The following is a 16,518-nucleotide window of genomic DNA, read 5'->3' as shown; positions in this document are numbered from 1 at the left end:
AATGTGAGAAAAATTAAGCTTCACCATTTTATTATTCGTCTTAGCTGTAAATATATAGAATAAAAATAAAATATTTGATAGATAAATCCTATAGAAATAACTTCTACTAAAATTAGTAGAAAATTAGTATCCTTGATTGCCCAGGATGAGATGCCTATTTAGTTTACTGGTTGCTATAAACTACACAGGGATCTGAGCATTTTCATGTATAGATATTATTAAGTTTAGAAATGATTGTTCATCTTAAAAACATTCTCATTTCCAGGCCACTGACATCCTGGTAAAATTCAAACATCACACCCCAAGCAATGTGGTGTTGTGGTTAAAGCATACAGTATACTCTCAAGTATGGCAATTTACCAGCAAACGTGTGATACAGAAAACAATGATTAAATATCACATTATCATGGTTGCCATCTTAACTATTTTGAACATGCTGTGGATACCATTATGAATTGCTATCAATCAGGTCACTCTACTTCACAAAATTGTGAAGTTAAAAAATAAAAATGATCAAAGGATTAGTATATATTGCTTAACTTGCTATAGCAAAGGTGGGAAATAGGCTTAATAAATAGTCACAAACATGACTTGTCAGATGTTTAAGACAATGGACAATTTGAGACAAACTTGGAAGAGGAGTAGCAGAATCTGGGGAATGGAGTTAAAAGATGAATCAGCCTAGAATCTGTTAAATCCAAACTCCCTGTAATTTCATTAACTCTTACTTAGCACCAAAATGGTGGTTAGTTGAGAAGATTCGTGAGCATGGGCATGAGAAATAAAGTTCAATTGGAGCTTCATGTTTACACTTGGTCTTTTGTGCCTGACAAGCCTTACGTGCATGACTCATATTTTCAAGAGATATATTTCAGGTACGGAAGAATAAACAACTCTTCAATGAAGAAATTATTAGTTAAAAAGGAGGAGGAAAAAGGTTCCTACAATGGAATTTCTCAGAGAGGAATGGCAATTTTTTTAAAAAGATTTTTTTTAAAAAAAAGTGTTCAACAGCTCACCTTCAATAAAATAGATCTAGTCACCAATACATACAGTCTACATAGAGTTAAATGTATGTCAACAGACTAACAGTTTAAGTTCAGTTGAAAGCCATATTTCATAATAGTTATAAATAGTAATGTAATAATGTCATATTCTTTGTCGTAGTCAATGGGATAATGGGTGGGAATGAGGTTGTGTAATTCTTTGATCGACAGATTAAACAATCTCTCATATCATATCATAAGGTGCACACACTTGGTACTCTTATTTATATTTCTATGTATCTTCAGTTTCTTTAAATTAAAGACCCTTAAATTGCAAATATTTTCCTTTAAGATATAGCCCTTTTAACAATACGCAGAATACTTATTATAAATCACAAAGTTTAATCCATAAAATCTACATGTATAATCAGAAAATAGATATATCTAAAAGATTCTCTGGCCTCAAAACTGCAATCTAATTTTTCTGGGTTGCAGTCAAGCAAGAAGGCTTGGAAGAGATCTTTCAATTATGTAACAGTAGAAAAGAAAGCTTTGTGCTTGCTTAAGAACCTTAATTCAGCTTAATGTCTTAAGATCTCATGACAAGCAGAATTCAAGAGATATATAACAAACTGAAGTGCAACACTGAGGTTGTTGGTGACTAGGGTTTTAAAATAGTTAAAAAAATAAAAACAAATGTTATCACAATGAATATTTCTTTAAGAAGCATACCCAGATGTTGCAAAATATTTAATGTACAAAACATCCATGTATCCAACAGGTGGTTTGGCTAAGGTGACCAGATTTTCAGATTGGTAAAGAGGAACATCTTTGACCGGGGTGTGTGTGTGTGTTTGATTAAAAATTTTATACGGAGCAACAAAAATTTTCATACAACGCAAAAATAGTATTGTAACGTTTTTTTTTATTTCAACATAACTACAATTTACAAATATAAATTGTAACTGTTGCCAAACATCCAAATTTTGATCACGTGACCATGAGGATGCTGCAATGGTCGCTAAGTGTGAAAATGGTCGTTAAGTGTGAAAAATGGTCATCAGTCACTTTTTTCAATGCCATTGTAACTTTGGTCACTAAGCCCATTATACCACCTTTCTTGCCACAGTTCTTAAGTGAATAAATGCAGCTGATAAGTTAGTAACGTAAGTGAATCTGGTTTCCCCATTTGACTTTGTCAAAAGGACACTGAAACCATCATAAATACGAATCTGTTGCCAAACATCAAAATTTTGATCGCATGACCATGAGGATGCTGCAACGGTCGCTAAGTGTGAAAATGGTCGCTAAGTGTGAAAAATGGTCATCAGTCACTTTTTTCAATGCCATTGTAACTTTGGTCACTATACCACCTTTCTTGCCACAGTTCTTAAGTGAATCTTAAGTGAAGATGTTATATCTTAAGTGAATCTTAAGTGAAGATGTTATACAGTAGAACCTCTGGTCACGAATCGTTCTGACCAAAATATTCACATCCCCCAGCCCTGCTGATTTCCCCTTCTACACCATTTTTTTTGTAAGCGCCAAATTTCCAAAATTAGGTTTGATTCATGACCAAATCAGTTTGCGACCAAAGTTATGGAACGAATTATGGTTGTGACCAGAGGTTCTACTGTATTCATGCCTTTACATACTCTATATCACCTCAAAATGTTGCACAGCCTTCATAAGTTTCTAATACAGATAAAATTAAATACAACATCAAAACCATAAAAAAAGTAAAATTAACCTGGCTGGAAAATCCTATGCCTGTCTTGCTATTATTACTAACACACTTGCTGCAGTATTTGATGGCTAAAAGAAAAAAAATTATTGTTAAAGTGTATATTATGTTCACTCCCATGTCTTGTCTGCTGCGTTGATTTTGAATTCATTAAAAGAGCTTATTTTACATCAAATCCCTCTCATATTATTCTCCTATGTTCAATAAACCCTAAGAGACAGAATACTATACATGAAATTCCTGTAACTGTATATTTAATAAATTGTGGAGCTGAGTTTATCCAATTAACTCAGTTTTTGGACTTGAGTAATCAAATACAATAAAGGAAATAAAACTATTTAGAATGAAGTGTATGAATAAATGAAGTTGGGTATTTGTGATTAAGGGTGTCATGCAGAAACAATTATAGTTTTGATCAGGAAAATACCCTAAAAAAACCCTTTTGTTCTTTCAGGTTTTTTTTAATGATTTTTCCATGGCACATCATAGTGTTACACATATTGTTTTGAATAAAAAAACAGCAGCTGCACATTTTTAAAAACCTACATTATTTTAAAATGCACACTTACCAGCAGGCAGAAACTCCAAGTCAATATTTTTCAAAGAAACTTTCCCACCATTTTGGAGGAGTCCTCCAACCTCCGTGCCCCTTCCCTCCGGAAAATCCAGGAAGTAACAGTCGCTTCCCTCTCTAGCCATTTCCTGCAGTTCTATGGTACTAGATCATTTTTTTATTATAAAAGTGAGTAAAAGCGGCACGGCGGGGGGGGGGAGGTCCGTTTTGTTGCTTTAACATTTTAATATCTTCAATGAAAGTACTGAGACAGAGAGAGGGATTAGACAGGGTGTCTTTTGTCTTGCCCCGGTTAGGATTTCTTAAGCAAATCCACTGGGCTTTCAACATGAAGCCAGAAAATCGGGACTTTTTTAAAAGGCAGAGGGAAAAATTGTTATAAAGCGTGCTTGTTACGCTGAAATCGGTACGTCTGGTCACCTTAGGTTTGGGGTAGTTACATGTTTTGCTCTGGTTCTGGAAAGGTTCTGTTCTGATAATGGACCAAAATTAAGATATTTAGTGGAGAGTAGAAAAAGCTCTGAATAAAAATGCTGATGGACATTTTGGGAGACATTGTTGGGAAAAGTGGATCAAGTGTTCCTCATTTTTGGATTCTGGATTCTGTTTTTGTCCATAAAAATCAAAATGTTACTGATTTTATTTCTGTCAAACTATGGTTGATACTAGAACATGTAGGATGTCAAACTTGGTGCTTTCTTGTTTTATTTAATTGAAATTTTATTGTTAAATAAAAATAACAAGCTTCAAACATTGATTAGAGACAATAATTGAGACTGCATTATCTAGTATTAATTTAATGTTCAACTATTGTACCTTTCATAGAAAAATAGACTTTCTCACAATATACTAATGTGACAAATAAATAAATAAAAGGAAACAAGAGTTAGTCACAGACACTACAAAATATTTAGTAAAACAGAATAGGAATTCAACTTCTTAAAATTATTAATTTGATAAGATATTATTCTCTGCATATTTCTTTCCTAGAAAGAATCTACATAGTAAAATCTAAATCCACAAAAGCACAACTGATTCACCCTTTTTTGCTTAAAAAAGGAAAACAGAACAGTACACATTATATAAAAGCATCAGAAAACACTAAAAAATATACATTTTCAGTTAGGTTTAGTTTAGTTGTATCTATATAGGAAACTGTAGAAAAGCCTGATCAGAAATTCTAGATATTGTACTAGACAAAATATTTTAACACTTAGTACCTTTTTTGAGTGTGCAAAATAGGGACCTAACACAATCCAAATAAAACCACAGATTTTATTTTTCCAGTAATAAAATTTGTTTTGCAGTTGTGCAATTTAAGCATTAACAGAGCATATGTCCAATTTCCTAGTTCTGTTAAAATAAAAAAATAAAAATAATGTACAGGATATGTGCATATTTTCAGATATTCAAATTTGCCTGGAAATTGCTATCGGTATAACACACCAATAGAATACCAATAAAAATTCCATCAGCAGGGTATTAAGATGTGAATTTCATGTACGATCAAGTTTTAAATACTATCGTATGTTCTGCACACTTAACCAAAAATTAAATCCCTCTGCTTTTGGATAAAATTTTGGGCTTAAATATATTAATTTTCATTTTAGTTGAGTAGCTTTAATTTGGATCATACCATCAGATTCATGATCTAGATTTATTCTTATCTGGCAAATTTGCCTCCTCATCTTTTTCTGAACAAAACCAATAAAAATTACTCCAACTGAACACTTTACTATATTTTTTTGCATAACAAATGAAAAATTCGATGTATTTTACTGCAATATTTTAATTTAAAAAGTTCATTACATTTACTCCTATCTTTTACAGAAAAAAATATCTAACCGATTTTTAGGAAGACTTTGAAGCAAACTAAATGCAATAAGAAAGTAAATAAACATTATGTAGTGATCAATTTCCTGACTCATAGGATTTGTGCTTCATTTGGAAATAGGGTGTTTGCAGACTATAGTAAAAAAAAAACATAAAGATGGCGACTACACTGATGCTTGATGCAGCAAAAAAAAACAGGCTAAGCTTCTTTTTTTTACTGTCAATGCCGCCATCTTACTTCTTTGACCCTACTCTGTAGACATCTTTCCTTAGGCATGTGGTTTTGCCTTCTAAGATATACTCACCTGCCAGGAAGAATAGACTCCTCATAATAGCTTCTGAACATTTACAAGCAATATTGTCATGGAAATATATTCCATGAGAATTACTACTGTATAAAATACGTTTGGGACAATTTCCATATATTTTGAGCAAACTGGATGAAAGCATACTTTTTCACTTTCTTCCAAACTAGTGCAATTAGAAAATACTGGGCTTCCAATCCACCAAGGTTGGAAGAATACAGAGCAACTGTACCTTCTAACAGAGTTTTTAATATTCATTTGTTTTATCCCTGCTTTCACTCTCTCCCAAATGTTCAGAATGGGAAGACTCATGGATATTTGATTTATTTATTTCTGTCAGTTACAGTTTTCTAGAACAGGATTTTGGAGTTTGTGATTATAATCCTCATCCATGTTAGCTACTTCTAAAGTGAGAACAGTGCAATTTTACCACAAATGTTTTAATTAATAATCTATAACACAACTAAATAAGTTATATTATGTTAAAGTGCTACAATACCAAATGGCCTTAAGAATCAATATAAAATCCAAGTTCCAGAACACTTCCATGTAAGCCAATGTTATCCTATCACTATTAAATGGGACTCAACTGGATGCTAATCTAAATACATTTTAGCTGCAACCAGTATTTTAATCACATTAAACAGTAGTTAATGCACATTTGTTTTTGTTTTGAACAAGCAGCTCTTTCTGAAACCTAGGCAGTGTGCAACTAGGTTCCCAAGTCAGTTTTTTTTTAAATTACAGTGTTCAAAATTGTAAATCCCACAGCATTAAAAATATATATTTTAAAAAACATTCTCAACCAAGAAAACAAAAGATCTGAAGAAACAGATTCTTGTCTTCAAGAGCTGCATTTGAATGCTTCATTTATTTGTCTCCTGTCAATGTTTATTTCTTCAGGCTTGTCACGCCGGTAAGTTACTGTTTTTGCACAAACAGTAGGCAAGAAGGTCTTATCCTTGAAGGAGAAAATATAGCTGGTCAGAAGCTATAAACACACAGCCAGCATTATAATTATGTTCAAGAAAATAATCATCAGTTACCTTTTTGGCTGCAGGCACTCTATAACCTGCTGAAGACTTGATTCTACTATGGTCACAATATACAATTATCTGACGGATTATGCATACTTTAAGCAAACCAATCAAAAACGTTATTATAAATATAATGAAAAATATTCTGAAATAACTCGGATCATCAGAAAGGCATTCTGCAATGAAACAGTAAAAGCAAAAAATAAAAACTGACCCTCACAAAACAATAATATTGTGAGAAAACCCAGACAATATATTTCGACTGCAAAACGAACACCTTACTAAGTCAACTACCCTGCTTCCCTGAAAATAAGACCTCCCCAGATAATAAGGCCAATTGGGCTTTTGAGTGCATGCGCTAAAATAAGCCCTCCCCCAAAAATAAGCCCTCCCTAAAAATATTGCAACACAGCAGCAGCAATTAGATGACCACGCTCGCCGCCTCCTGCATCTCAAAAATTATAAGACTTCCCGTAAATAAGGCCAAGCGCTTATTTCGGGGGTCAAAAGAAAATAAGTCCCTGTCTTATTTTGGGGAAAACACAGTAGTTAATTAACCAGCTTATATTAACAAAGTTTGTCCATGTTAAAAGGAACTCTCTAATAATAAATATGAATAAATTGATAATGAAGTATTTATTGTTGGAAATATATTCTGTTTTTCTGCTGAAATATAGTTACTACTTAAGGTCACACAAAAATTATATAAAATTAGAAGAGAAACAACAAAATTACTTATTATTATGTTTTTTTTTACTGATTTTGTAAGTAAGAACGAATGTAGTTAATGCACATCTTAAAGAGCATATATAATAACTTATAATCTTTGCAGAAGGACACACATAAAAGATTCCCTCTAAATGTATGGCCACAAGAACTGCTCTTTTACATCTTAAAATAAGGAAATATTTCATACTCAACTAAGCTTTTAATTGGAAATCTGCATTCCATTCTACCTGCACCCTTTCTGCCAATTATTTTCTAACATTTTTTAGAATCTCTTGAGAGTTACCCATATCTGCAATTATTCTTCCATTTCCAAGTAATTGAGTTATTTTTGATATATAAGATAAAGTTTTATTGAACTTGACAAGACATGATTGACTTGATGACATCAAGAGAAATTTCTAGGGAATAATAAGGAAATGGTTTGGCAGTGTGCCTTTCAATGTCTTTCTTCAAAATTCCCCATCTATATACTAAGGAGATTTGATTTACCATTCTGAGATTAACTAAAGTCAGCTAAGTGCATCATTATCTGGACAATTATATTTGTGCTTTCAAAACAGTGGTGACTCCTGGTGATTGTAGGTGTATTGGCAAGATTTTTAGGAGTAGTTTGCTTATTGCCTTCTTCCTAGGATCAAAAGAGAGTGATTGGCCCAAAGTCACCAAGTATGAGACCATACTTGGTGACTTTGGGCCAATCACTCTCTTTTAGTCCTAGGTAACATAAAAGACAACAACATTGAGCAGGTCTAAATGTAGTGAACACCTTAATTATTATTCTGGAAAGGCCTAGGAGTTCCAAGTGAATCCCATCATACACAGACACTAACAGAACTGAAAAGATCATAAAGATAATATTTTGCCTAAGGAAGTATAAGCTGCTATAGTGGTGCTTGTCCATTGAAAAAATTCCCAGAAGGAACAAGATGAGTTTGTCTTAAAAGTTAAAAAATAGCTTCACATTTTCTTTCAATGGGATGTGCAATAAGGACAGCCTTATATGCAGAAATGACAATATATAATGATGATCTGAGGGAACGATTTTTCTTGAATTATTCTGGCCAGCTTTGCCAGTAACAAAATTAATTCTCAAAGGTCTCAGACTATGTAAAAATCAACATTTTTTCAATATTACTTTTACTGTTATTAGATATTGCTTCCCACAGGAAAAAGTAGTAGTCTTAGAACAGTTAAAGCATTAATACATAAACATTCCTCTGAGTTTTCTTAATCAAACTGAAAACTGAATGTGATTCATATGTGAGGAGGGAAATTCTAAGTGTTTAGCAATATGCTGGTGAAAGAAAGGGCAGAAGAAGAAAAACACTAAAATATATAATTTGATTACCATTGGAAATTAATCCACAGCCATTAATTTACAGACATCTACAGTATCCATTTTTAACTATGAGTTCTAATAAAAGGAACTGCACACCAGGCAAATTCATATCTGAGGATTAAGAAATATTTCATAAACAAATCTTTCTTAAAACTCATAACAATGAAAACTCTAATTTAATAATTAGGTTGAAGAAGGCTGATATATAAATAATTCAGTTGGGTTTTTTTTTTTGCCTACCTGATCTTTCAAGATAATGCATTCTATAATTGCAAGTGGTTTTGCATTGGCCAAGTGTATTATGTGAAGAGTTGAAGTGTCGGCAAGATTCACAATTGCTGTAAAACAAAATTAAGCAGACCGGGTTTTTAATTTTATTTTTGTCTCTGGACTTCATAGCAATACAAAATATTAGCCATGGATGTAAGTCTGAACATTGATTCATTGTCTCAGTACCAATTAGAATAAGAATTATTATTTCCTATTTAATCAAACAAATGGTTTGAAAACAAATAGGCAATCATAAGGATTTCAGCTAGCTATGAATAGAAAAGGCTTCACAAGAAATATTATAATTTATTTTGTCTTTCTTGGAAGCCCTGCTCATTATGCCACATTTCCCTGTTTGGCAATAATTCTTGGATGGAAAGGTGGAATCTATGCTGCAACAATATATTTCAAAGTTCACTTTATACAACAATCATCATTTTGTCTCAGCCCTTCTCAATACCATTTCATTTAAATGGACTCTGACAATGTACACAATATTTTGAGTTTGAAACAGACACCACTGGTATTATATTATATTTATATATTCATACATCTTCCCAGTTCTATAAGGAGTCTGGGCAAAGAGATAGAATATTGAATATTCAGCTCCTTGAAAATAAGGTTGGAAAAAGATGGTCTGATCAATCTTTTAAAAGTGTTAACTGCAAAACAAAATATTTATTTTTTAAAATACTCCAAATCCCTTCCCTTAAAGATTGTCATCTGGTGGGACTTTGGAGGCATATAACTTCTCTGTAGCCCTCTCAGCCCTCTGGAAGAGCCTCCCACCTGATTTGGGAGACTGTCACTCTTTTAGCTTTCTGGAAGGCCATGGAGACCTAGATGACCTAACTGAAACGCCTAGCTACGATGGGAATCAAGTGAGAAGGTCAATAGTTTGGCTGGTCTGTCTTGTGGGAAGGATTAGCATTTTTATTCTTCTACTTTTATTGTTGTTTTTATTGGTTGAGCCATCTAGGACCACTTTATGAGATAAACAGCTATTAAGGTTTTTTTAAGTAAATAGTGAATGAGAATGGCAACTCTAGGCAATTTTATTTTCTCTAGGCATTTCATTTTAAGACACCTTCTCCTCCCTTTCCTCTTCTTCCTCCTCATTGCAATTAATTTACCCTCCTGAAAGCCAAAAAACTATGTTACAGACAATTGATATGTTTTCTCTCCCCTGAAACTCCTATAAATTAAAAAGTAGACTCAAACTACTTTGTGAAACAAAACGTTCATAGAGAATTTAATATATTTGGATTTAGAATATTTTTTTAAAAAAATGACAAATATTTCCCAAACCACAGACTTACCGCTTGTCATTGCAAACTTTCCTACAAGAAGGACAGAATTCACACAAAGATCCTAAGCTGTTGGGGTCAGCACACCTGCATTTCCCACATACACAAATTCCTCTTCCGCTGCAGATTTGGCCATTTGAGTTCATGCAGTGTTTTTGCAAGGATAAGGCGCACTGACAGCGATCACCTTCCCAGCCCCCAAAACACTTGCATTTGCCAGCTTCACATTCTCCATTGCCTACAAAAGCAGATCAAGAAAGAAAGAAAGAAAGAAAGAAAGAAAGAGAGAGAGAGAGAGAGAGAGAGAGAGAGAGAAGGAAGGAAGGAAGGAAAGATGGATAGATAGATGGATAGATAGACCCGATTACATTATTTGCTAGAACAATCTATTAAGTTATTCCATATTATATTTTTAGGCAGACTCTTTAGAACAAATGTCACCCTACTTCATTATGAAACCATAAAGTGTATTTTCATGAGGAAAATACTAAAAATATGAAAAAATATTTCTTTCATTCAGCTTAGATTTTATTCCTGCATAATACACTTGGTGTGAATTGTAAGTAGCACTTTAACATCAAAACATCAAAGTTCTTAGATTCATTCACTGGCTTCCAATTGCTTTATCCAGCACAACACAACAAAATAGCTATTATCTTTAAAAATGTACTGTCACCTCAGGCCTTATTGTTTGTATATACCACTACTTCAAATCTTGTTCAACTTGTTTAAACATCTCCAGGCTCTTTTAAATGATCGTGTTTTTTCCCCCTTTGCTGCAATGTACATTCTTTAAAATGATTGAACACTTTGTCTTTCTTCTTGCATATAAACTCTGCCAACCTTTTCAGATGGGGCCATACCCACTTCCAGAACTGGGGGAATTACTTTCAAAAATGACAAACCAATTCTGGAATGTCTAAATTGGAGTATTTTGGAGAGAAAAAATCTAGAACATTTGTTACCACACTACATCTATTTTTGCTTATACAGTTCTGTTTTAAAAGTGATTTGCAAGAATGAAACTGGTGTGTGTGGATGTGTATGTGGGAGAGAATATGCTTCTTAGCCTGGGACTTAGTATTAAGAGAGATTATAAATCATATGAAACTAAAATATGAATAAAACCTTATAAAATTCCAACCTTACCAGCACATAGTTTTCCAAGGTAATATGGGCAGGAAAAGTCATCTCTTTCACAGTATTTACCATATATTGTACCATATTTGTTTTTATAGCAAATGCATTTCCCGTTTACACATTCTCCCTGTCCACTGCATAGAAGATGGTCCAGTTCCATCTTACATTGTTCCGAAGATAATTTTTCACTAGAACCACATATTCCATCCTTGCAGGTGGATATTTCATCATCAAGAGGGCTTTCATTGATGCAGATTTTTTTGTGTTTTCCACTGTCCTCACATTGACACACACATCTTTTATGGATGTTAATTCTAGAGGATTCGTTGAAACCAAGGGGTTTTATCATCACATGGTTTCTTCTGCCAGTTGCATCACATTCTTTCATGGCAATAGAAATATTAAAGAATACCTATGATTAAAAACATGAAATATTGAAATTACTACATCATGCAAAATGTCTCAATGGAGATTTAGGGGAAATGAATGTGAGAATTTTGTGCTGATTTGGAACCAACCAGAGATTTCTGTCCTGACAATTGAACCATTGCAGAGATGGAAAATCAGCATTTTGGATGAATGATATTGTGCTTCTATTTTTGTACTGAGGGACTTTTGATTTTGATTCTGTTCTGATTGATTCCTAAGCTTCACTGTTCTGTAAAAGAAATGCTAGCTTGACCCATTTGCCATTCCCACTTATAAATAAATGACTTCAAGTCAGTAAGACTTTTGGTAAAATGATAAGTATTTACGATGACTTGACAAGAGCATACAGGAATTCTAGAAAATAAATGTTAACTTGATTTGAGCTTATTGGAAAGTCTAAGAATAAATCTTTTAGTTAGGATTAATTTAAAATAAAGCTCCAAAAAAATTAAACTATGGCAGAAACATGGAGAACGTAAGAACTTTAATCCTCTGAAATTCAGTTTTAAATCCATAGAAAGCCTTATTCTATTGAAAAATGTCCACAATATCATGAACAAAATATTTCATCTCCCTTGTTAAAAAAAGAAATGTTCATACTTCAGTTGAGGATTTGACGTTCTTGCATCCCTCTGAACCCATTTTTCTACTTCCATCAGGACAGATTGCAGTAACTTTGATATGTATATCTTTGAGGGTGTTATTGACTTGAATTTTCACTTCAGAAAGCAGCTTCTGAAAGAAAATAAGAGCAAAATAAAAATAATTATAGTACTGCAGCAACATATACCGTACTACCAATTAGCAAGCTCTACTCAATTCATTTGGAGTGAAATAACCTGTTGTTCCAGGAATAAAGGAAACAATTGTTTTCTGCACAGATTTTTGTTTTCACAGCAGTGTGATTCAATGGTTTAGGATGACCTTCCTTTTCATTCTGATGCCACAGGGCAATTTCTCATATTACCCTCTTAATTGGACATTATGTGTAAGTAAGTGCTTAGGTATTAAAACAGCAACTTGTTTGAACTGTCTGCTATTAGTTCAAGATTATGAGAGTTTTTCACCTGACTGATGTCCAACCACCAACACTACCTAAAGCATATAGGAACAAGAACACCTGCAGAAGTGTGTGTGTGTGTATCATTCGAAAAACAAGAATACAGCAGCAATGTAAAAAGGGGATACTTAATGATATATTTTTCAATTTGCCTACAATGCTATGCAATAATTGCACATATCATATATATATGCTATATATTCAATGGCTTTAAACAGGCCTTTTTTTCCTTTGAAGAAGAAGAAGAAATAAAAATATAGCTGGGATTTTCATAATATAAATATAACAACACAAATTTATGGCATTATAAGCAAAATGTGTTTGTGCACTATGTAATAACAACAATTATCACTGTCAAATGCACATATTGTGCAATAGTCAGGGTTGAAGAACACAATGCTGAATTATATGAATCACAGCAAAATCATAAATATGCTAAGAAGTATCTATGATAAAAATGTCATATACGTGCATAAGAAATACTACTAGCAATATGAGAAGCACAACCTAACTTAAAATTGGCATGAGAAAACAGAAAGATAAGTGTGTAAAAATAAACCTGCGGAAGTAGCAGGCTTTTTCTTTAACAGCATTGAGGTAGGCAGTCTGCCTCCCAGTTTTTTGGGCACATACCTTCCAAAATCTTGCCATAAGCCAAGCTATCTGAGGTTACAGAAAGTTTACTTGAATTCCAAAACATCTGCGGGATTTTTAGTTTATTTCTCAAAACAATCCAATGTTTTACAGTATTAAAAAGATCCTCATTGATATGAAAGTTGTAGAACTCTTAATATATTTTATTCAGTTTATTGTACATATATCAGTTCTAATTGTTATCCCAAAAAGCAATTGGTTAAAGCAATCACATTAATTTATACAGGGAATTGTATTTTTATACTTTATAGAGGTACACAAACACATTAAACATCTTCCTGTATGATATGTTTAGAATCTACAGAACTTCAATTATTTATTATTGTTTATTATTAACTTCAATAACCACCATATTATAATGATATATTAGTGTCACTGGAGCATACCTTGTAAGCTTCTAGTACCAAATCCCCAAGATTTGCTGTCTCTGATTCTATTTGTTTTGCAACAGTTCCAGGTAGCAGAGGCAAAAGATCCTGTGAAAATATTAGTTTATGGTTATAATGCCAATGTATAGCTTGTCCCAAAGTAACAGAATTGTTTTATTTTTAAATATACCTTATACCAGTGATATTGGCTTCCTTGGACTGCAAATATTACATTAATATTGTTGTCTATGAGCTTTTCAGAAAGTTGGCCAAGTGATGGGTACTCCTATAAATCAGAAAGAGGAGTCATAATGTGGCTTTTATAGATTATTGTAATTACCAATTCTAACATTTTACTTAAATAAACTAACATATGTTCATATACACATGAATATAAATAGTTCTTTAAAAATTCCTATTCCTTTTAAAAATAAACTACATACACACATTTGATTTAGGACCAGGGCCCTTCATACAATTTACTAGCCACCTATGAACATGCAATAAAATTAAACCATCATACTGAACACTTACTAAAATCCAACCATCGCCAAAACCATTGCCAAGTAATGGAGAAGCTACAAAATTTCCTAGTAAGATAATTTTATACAAATATCCTTTTCACATTAATAGCCCATAATGCAACTTAATATAATCTTTAACAAGATAAGATTTTTTCCTGTTTAGTAACAGAGATGAGTTACAAAAGTATTTATTTATCATCCCAAGTGTAAGGGCCAAAGCTGGCAAGGCAAAAATCACAGAACTGTTGGGCAAACATTTACCAGTTGCTTCTGGCGACTATCAAAAGTCTGGCTAAGCAGCCATTTACTTGAAAAGGCAGAAGAAAAAGGTTTAAACTCTCGGAGACAGACTACATAAAAAGTTTGACTTTTTTGCACTGCGGTCGCCAAATCAGCTGTGCATACATGACTTTGTTCTTCTTTGCAATAAAGAGCCTAATTTAGCTGAATCTTGTGTAAGTCGTCTACTGTGTATGCCAAATTCTTAGTAGAAGGTAAAGTATATGGACAAGCAAGATTTAATGCCAAATCTGAGCATGGAGCTAGTCACCAAACCTTTTATGATTGAAAAGTTGGTGAACATATACTTGCATTAAAAAAAACATCATAGGTAGTAGCCCTGGTCAATTTGCATGTTTTGATAAATTCTTACATGAATAAACGCTGGTATATTCTTTAAACAGCATAAAGTTAACATGTTTTTTACAGATAAGAAAACACTCAATGTAAGTGCAAAATTTTGAACATACTTTCAGTCAGTTCTTTGGGACAAATAATAAATTCTAAATGTTCTCTAAAACCATCAAAAAGAGTTTGTCTAGAGTATTTTTTTAAACTACAATTATTTGCAAAGTTCTTCTGTCTCAGAAATATTTTTAGGTCTCCTTTCAAACTGTGCATGTTTCATATCTCTTTACAAATTTTAAATAATATTTAAATCTGGGGATTTTAAAGGCCATTCCAGCTTGCCACTGACGTCTTCCAGCTTTGTTTGAAAACTTCATACAGAATGGAGAAAATGAACATGGCTACAGACTAAATTTATGGTACTTGTTCAATAAATAGACCTTCGCAGTAGGTTTTCAATTTCTAGGATATCTAAGTTTTGAAACATTTAGAAGCACACAATGAAATACTTTTAAATCGAAGAAATATGATGTTATAGTAATTAAAAATTCTGAACACTGTTTTTCTGAATGAACTGAGACTTTTAAAATAACACATGTACAAAAGAAACATGTGTAGTGGAAATGGAGTCACAAAAAAAATCTTTAGTATGGTAATTTTTTCCATTCTGGATATAATTGCTTAAGTTTCTTGACTTTAAAAAGACAAAACAAAAATTACAATGCAGAACCTAATGAGATATCAATTAATCAACAATCAACAACAACAAAAGGTGTGCAGTCACATTTCAACTTTAAATAAAAATTTCAAAACAATGAAAACCTGAGTATTCTGCAAGTCAGGAAAGGGACAATCTTGTAAAACCATGCAAGTGCTTTAAGAGACATATTTTGCATTACGCTGGAAGATGCATAAATCATCTCTGTTTGCATCATCAAAGCAACTCTTTTTCTAAGCTTGTACAACTTTAGGAATTGCTTCTAGAGCTCCCTGTATGCATGTCAAAGCTTAATCACTTCAATTTTATTGCAAAGTGATATATTGGGGGGGGGGGGAAGGAAAGAATGTTTTCTTCAGTTTTTCATATTTCAATAACAGTATAAAGCCAATTTTCAATTTTAATAGTCCTAATATCTAAGAGACTCTATATTTTTCTTGCGAGTATGACCAAGAACAAATAGGTATTCTCTCTGATCAATTAAAACCATGAAATAATTTGAATAAGTTCCTTTGAGCAGAAGTTCATATCTCTCAGAACAAAAACATTTCTAATGTTTTAGGAATTAGTCCAAAAGTAACATTTCATTATGAAGTATACCTTACCATACTGTTTGCTTTGATATACACATTCTCTTTCAAATGACATTTTCCATCATTTGGAATTACTATCCCTGCTAATTTACTGTCAAGAGCCAAATGAGATGTCTGATCAGTCATCATGAGAAGCAGCCGTTTTGCTTCTTTACGCCAACCAATATGGCTCTGCAATAAATAAAGGAATGTAATATATGTAGTTTAATTTACTTTAGTTTACTTTATTGTCATTACATCTCGTGCAACAAAATTAAATGCCATCTTCAGTGTACATTACA

The 16,518-nt window shown here is 32.8% G+C and overlaps 1 protein-coding gene across 1 annotated transcript in view; it reads right to left on the bottom strand.

Annotated features, from left to right (window-relative positions):
• Positions 1-5,129: 5,129 nt before the first annotated feature.
• The window catches only part of ITGB8 (integrin subunit beta 8), a 42,631-nt gene continuing 31,242 nt past the window's right edge, over positions 5,130-16,518 (bottom strand). The window contains exons 6-14 of the mRNA XM_032237293.1: positions 16,250-16,408; positions 13,966-14,061; positions 13,794-13,883; positions 12,294-12,428; positions 11,274-11,676; positions 10,137-10,362; positions 8,788-8,885; positions 6,489-6,655; positions 5,130-6,403 (exon numbers count right to left, since the gene is read on the bottom strand). Coding sequence (XP_032093184.1) covers positions 6,287-6,403; positions 6,489-6,655; positions 8,788-8,885; positions 10,137-10,362; positions 11,274-11,676; positions 12,294-12,428; positions 13,794-13,883; positions 13,966-14,061; positions 16,250-16,408 — 1,491 coding nt within the window. The 3' untranslated portion in view covers positions 5,130-6,286. The remainder of the gene's footprint in view (positions 6,404-6,488; positions 6,656-8,787; positions 8,886-10,136; positions 10,363-11,273; positions 11,677-12,293; positions 12,429-13,793; positions 13,884-13,965; positions 14,062-16,249; positions 16,409-16,518) is intronic.

The sequence above is a fragment of the Thamnophis elegans genome, chromosome Z (assembly GCF_009769535.1).
Source record: "Thamnophis elegans isolate rThaEle1 chromosome Z, rThaEle1.pri, whole genome shotgun sequence".
NCBI classification, from domain to species: Eukaryota; Metazoa; Chordata; class Lepidosauria; order Squamata; family Colubridae; genus Thamnophis; species Thamnophis elegans.
This window is presented reverse-complemented; position numbering and strand designations above follow the sequence as displayed.